Source organism: Netta rufina, assembly GCF_964035555.1.
Source record: "Netta rufina genome assembly, chromosome: 3".
Classification (NCBI taxonomy): Eukaryota; Metazoa; Chordata; class Aves; order Anseriformes; family Anatidae; genus Netta; species Netta rufina.
In genome coordinates, this window is record NC_140125.1 from 33,197,302 (window position 1) to 33,203,301 (window position 6,000).

At 34.3% G+C, this 6,000-nt stretch overlaps 1 protein-coding gene across 2 annotated transcripts in view; it reads left to right on the forward strand.

The window, feature by feature from the left end:
• The window catches only part of FEZ2 (fasciculation and elongation protein zeta 2), a 31,725-nt gene extending 26,405 nt beyond the window's left edge, over positions 1-5,320 (forward strand). For both annotated transcript variants that reach the window (XM_084283323.1, XM_084283324.1), the window contains one exon: positions 1,308-5,320. In XM_084283323.1, coding sequence (XP_084139449.1) covers positions 1,308-1,324 — 17 coding nt within the window. In that variant the 3' untranslated portion in view covers positions 1,325-5,320. The remainder of the gene's footprint in view (positions 1-1,307) is intronic.
• The last annotated feature ends 680 nt before the right edge of the window (positions 5,321-6,000 follow it).

Sequence of the window (6,000 nt, forward strand, 5' to 3'; positions counted from 1 at the left end):
ATCTGCAGAAAGCCACAGTACCTAAATTGAACTAAAGAAGCAGATCAATACATATCATATACATGATCAAAATTTTAGGGATAAGTTGTCTGGTATCACGTCTAGACATATTATTTCAGGATTATTAGTTTTCACTTCATTTTTCAACATTTGCAGCTTTAACTTAATAAAGTGGGATTATGTGGGAATAGAACTTGTTACCAGTACAGTACACAAACTGTGAATAAATCATTCACTGTATCCCTGCAAAGTTGTTTTTCCTCGATTCAAGTGGAAATGTGAAGTGTAAATAACTGTGACAGTCTTAAAGCATAATTAGTGTGTGTGTGTATATATATATGTATGCACATACCGATAGATAAAATAAATGCTTTTGAAATCAGATGTATCTTGACAGTAAACTGCTTTAAGATAGATCTATTACTAAGCTCTGTGTTCTTGTCCAGTTGTCCTTAATTGCAATGTAAAAATATAGTGCTAAAAAAAAATATGCTATATGTTGCCAGTGAGTAACATAAATGAAATGTGTAATATTATTTTCTGTTAGGTTTTTCTTCTGAATGTAGATGTCTTGAAAGTAGAATCAGTTTTCATCTTGCAGCTTGTTTTCCTATTACTTGTCTGATCTTTTAGGCTTCTAGTAAGGGCAAAACAAACAAGCAAACAAACATAAAGGTTTATTGTTTTAAATTAATAAAACAAGAACTTAACCCTTGCTCTATTCATAAAGTACTCAAGTATGTCATATAACAGGAATATTTATTTTCTTGTTTTTGAAGTTTCTGTTTGTTACACCTGACTTCTTTATTTGCTTTTGTGTTGTGCTAGCATTGGTTTGAAAGCTGGATTGCTCAGAGGTTTGTCATGTATGTGAAACAGGAATGAGAAGCACGTGAAGGACATGTCTTGTCTTCCCACTGTGTGTGATTCAAGTACATGCACCAGATTTAGAAACTAGAGTTAGAATCCCAAATTGTCAGTGCATATTTTAAAACATAAATGCATGTGTCACCTTGTATTTAATGTTCCATTCTCTAATAGGATGCCACAAAAAGCACTGTTTAAGACATGACCTTTAGTTAACTCATTTCTGGATAATATTAGTTAAAAATAGTGGGTTGTGTCATTTAATTCCCTTCTAAGAAGAAGATGGTATCTTAATTGTGAATTTCAACTAATTTCTAGATTTTATTGTGTTACTGGTAGGGTAGGATTCAACACTTAATTGTTTTTAGTATAAGCAATATACTTCTTTTACAGAGTAACTTCGCTGATATTTACCCAAATGTATTTGTGGTCTTTTGCAGTTCTGTGTCCTACATGAAGAGGGCTGCCTTTCAGAATTAACCGTGCTCCTTTCTATGATGAGAAGCTTTCCATGGATATAACTCATAGTTTTTGTTTTGTTTTGTTTTTCCATTTGGTACTATACCTAAACCAGTAGGCATTTACCTCCTCTGTGTGTGTGTGGATTTTCTGATCCTGCAGTACATCCTCTGGGCATGACAACTCATCCATTTTAACTTAATAGTGCAATGAACTGGAGCAGGGAACAAACACTGTACAGTTTTACTCACATTGTTCTGGCTTTTTAAAGTCTATTTTTACATTGTATAGCATGTAGTAAATCCTCCTGCACATTTTGTTGTTGGAAGGAAAAGAAAACTTTGAATAATGTAAATAAAATATAAGACTAGTTTTAAGGAATTAATATTTAAAACCATCCTCAGTTCCTATGGCAAAAATGATCGCAGTCCAAACCTGAAAAAAAGATTCAGATGTGTTCTTCAGGAAGCACTCCAGAACAGTGTTGGTGGAAGTTCATTTTTGACACTTCTTTTTAAACAGTAACTTAAATTGAAGTATGCACCATTATTGCTCTCATACTGAACTTATGAACAGCATTCTTTAATGATTTGGCATAAGTAATTGTATCATTGTTACCTAACAAAAACATCAGTGTAATGTAATATGTCATATTTAATTGTTTTTATTTTATTAATGTTCATGTGGCTCAGATATTCTCCCATATTGCTGCTATTATTTTACTGTTTTTAATAGGTGTTTTATCTTAATGAATATGCTTCAATATATAAACATTTTGAAAGGCTGTATCTTTTTAAAAATACATGTACAGTTTGGAAAAAAAAAAAAAAAACCTTGCACCTGGATTCCAAGTTAGTATTATCTTGAGACTTGGTCATTGTGTATCTTCAAACTTTACTACAAATTGTATGCACTGTCTCCTCTATGATGATGTATCTGCGTTCAAACAGATGGGAATGTATTTTGCAAATCCTGTAAAAGAAACATACCCCGGAATCTCAATATTAAATATTTGTCACAAATCCATTTTGCCAGTCTTAAAGATTAGATTGAAATATAAGGACTACTACTGGAGAAAAAAAAAAAAAAAAAAAAAAAAAGCTATTTTCTAGTCTGAATTCCTATTAATTCTATACCAGATTTTAGTACTGTATATGTGAAAACACTGGCAGGTAAGATTATAAAGAGATAAATGTCTTTTCTTCAAACAGTTGTTTAAAATCATCGTTTGTCTTTCTTTAAGCTGATTCATTTTGGTCAGTAAAACACAGTCAGTTTGTAAATAGTTTCATAATGCTTTGGGTTTTTTCCTAAAAATCTTGGCATTTTTCTTTTGTCCCTCTTTCTGTTACCAAAATTATCAGATCTTAAAATTTTCATCCTCCCTCCATCTCCTCTTCCTTGATGGCCATCTTGCCAGCCTAATCGGCAGTAATGGGTCTTCTACGTAAGTGTGTCATACATGAGGAACGTTTTATCGTTCCTTCGTTCTCTTTCCTTAGTGGTTTCTGTAGCAAGAAAGAAGCCATTTATTTCTGTAGCTCATGTGTTAGAAGCTCATTATGGCATGTTTTTATACAGAAATGCTTGCTTTTTACTATCAATACCTGAAAATTGACTAAGGGAGATGACTCCATTTTTTTTCACCTTTTTTTAAAATGGTGTGTATGTTATGAAACACATTTTGTCTCCAAATGAGATATCGTCAGAGATTTTTTTTAATGTGCTTCTGAGGCCTGAAGCATCTTTAAATGGAATGAGGGGGAAAAAAATAATTGCAAAAAGTATGGACAAATTTTGTGGTGTTAGTTGCAGCGAGACACATTTTGTGATTTAATCACAAAATACATAATAAAACTTGAAAGAAAACTAAATGCTAAAAACCAACACCAGCTTCAGTGCGCGAAACATCTGCTTGGGTATATTACGCCGTTCATCAGACTTATAATCTGAACAGGTACTTTTTATGAAAAAGACCCATTTTCCTTGTATATAAAATCTTGGCATTAAACAACAGTTGCCAAAGCCATGTTTTACATGGCAAATATTTTATATATACATATATATATATATCTATATAAAATTAAATCTCAACACATAAGAGTAAAAAGAACCGAGCAAGCCTGCTTTTCTGCTGAGTGCTATGTACTTCAGATTCTCTGTAATGCATACTTTTTTGAGATCCTCTGTTGAATCTTGCATTCTTTCAGTGAGCTGGATGACTTCATTCCTTTTAGTTTGTGTGTGATAGCTGGAAGATGGTCACACAAGAGTATTTGCTGGCAAATACCTGAGATTTGGAAAAAATGCATTTGTACCGAAGTGTGTTCAATTTTTAATATGAAGAGTCCTAGAAGCAATGTTTGCTCAACATCAGTGAATTACAAGTTACTTAAAGATAGGTATTTGTATAATTTAATAGCCTTTTTTAAATCCAACCTTTTTCATTTTTCTTTTAGCAATTCAGCTATTGCATTTGATAAGATCATTTGCTTACTGATAGAATGAAATTTTGAGTGAAGGGCTACCTGGCAAGCATGTCAAAGGTAGTGAAGAATCCTTAAGTATGTTTTCTTGACTAAGGAAAGGAACTTGACAATACTGGTTCCTTTATAGTAGAAGATAAGGACCTAGCTGGTATAGGAAACTGGTGGTAAAGAATATCTGCTGTTGACCATGCCAGGTAATTGTATCCTTAATTTTGGATTGGTCATTTTATAGCAGTAGCACACATCTTTCTTGCTTTCAGACCAGATTACCTTGGATATTTTTTCTGCATGCGTGTTGCTTAGAAACTACAGCTAGCGCAGAAAATGGCACTGTGCGTGCTTCCAACAGTGTTGGTAAGTGTGTTGATACTTCTGCACAGCCCCCTCATTTCCAAAGGGACGTTTTAAGATGTGGGGTTTAATTCCTGAAATTCTTAGGGGTACAGAGTCTTTGCGCTATACAGCCTGGTTCTCCAGCTGTGGCAGTAATGGGCGGTGGAGGTCAGCAGCTTCACTTAAAACAGCATCTACCCAGTTCAGTCAGGAAGGACCTGTAAACAAAGCTTTCTAGTGAAGTACTCTTAGCTCTGATGCACCACAACCTCAATTTATTGACTTGTCCTGTCATTCTATAAAGTGTGTCCTTTATTTTGGGTGATGGGGCTGTATTGTAATAAAAACAATCTTTGTGGGCCTGGTTGGTACCATTTTCTCATTTTGATAGCAATATTAATCCTTGATGTTTTCACACTTAACTCCAAGTTATCCCTTGATATGAAGTCACCATAATATATGAAGAAACCAGAAATTGATCACGTAGAAAATGAAATCTCAGTACAACATGGATAATGTGGATCTGGAATCACGTCAGATGAATTTTGCTTCCTGCATCTCTTGGGGGCACAGTGTTGTTTACTTTAAGCCTAAAGTTAAGTTCCAATTGTTATAAAGGAAATCTACCTGTTGTAATACTAAGATAATGCAATTTATTTTCAAGGTGTCTACAATTTTGCAGGTAGCAGTGACTTTTAGGAAGGTTACGTAGGGCATGTCTAATGATGGAGAAGCATTAGTAATGTTCCTTGTGGAGAGTTTCTTATCACTGAAGAATTAGAAGGAATGCTTTGTTTTTTTGTTGTTATGTTTTTGTTTTGTTTGAGGGAGGTGGGGTCGGGGATGGGGTTTGTGTTTTTTTTTTTTTAAGTGTTTTGTCCTTGATGGTGAAATGAAGTATATTTTTCCTTTGCTTGCATTCCTTTAACCAAGATCTAATTGAGGACTTCCTTTTGGTTTTATGTATTGATCAGTGACAATTCTATCAGCTGATCAGCATGCAGTCCTAACAATAGTTGGTGAAGAAGCTTTATGAATTGGGAGAATTAGCTACTGAATTTTGTCTGTTTGTTTTTCTTCCCCTTATACTCTTCAGATGTTGAATAGAATCCTCTCATTGCACTAGATGCTAATTGAAACAGACCTCATAGTTATTTTGTTGTTTATTTTAAACCAGTATTTGTGTTTGGGTTTTATGTTAACGTTATGGAATAAAACATGAATTCTAATTTTCCCTAGTCTTGCATGCAAATTTCTAAATTCAAGTATGTATTTCTTGGAAACAGTATGTTATAATTTAACACAACAGGGTGAAAAACTCTGCAAAGGAGGTAAAACATTTAGGTTTTCTTAATTGGGAGTATGTCTGGAGAATGCCCACATTTTTTCAAAAATAGGGAAAACAAATTCTGATCCTGTATACATTTCCCCTGGTAGGCAGACATGCACAATTCTAGGGCTTGACAGTAATCTGGGCACTAACCAAGTCAAAGAAAACAATCCAGATTTTCCCAGTGACTGCCTTTTTGACATTCAAGAATATTCCATTGCACAGCTCAAGTAGGCTGGAGTACAGCAAGTCTGTAGGGTGGAATGGTGTTAGTGCTGTTAAAATGTCAGTTCATATTTTTCTCCATAGACAAATCATTGACTGCTCTCAGGGATGTTTCTCCTTCTGTTTGTATTACATTCATAAGAAAAACTGTGTGAAGTAGGCCCCGTGTAGATCATGCTGCTTATCTGTGTGTTTCGGAAACTGGGGCTGGAAGATACCTAAATTAGCATGGAAGTCCTTTAAAACACCTTACAGCTATTTCGTCATCAGAAAACATCTCCACAGTATTACCTACAT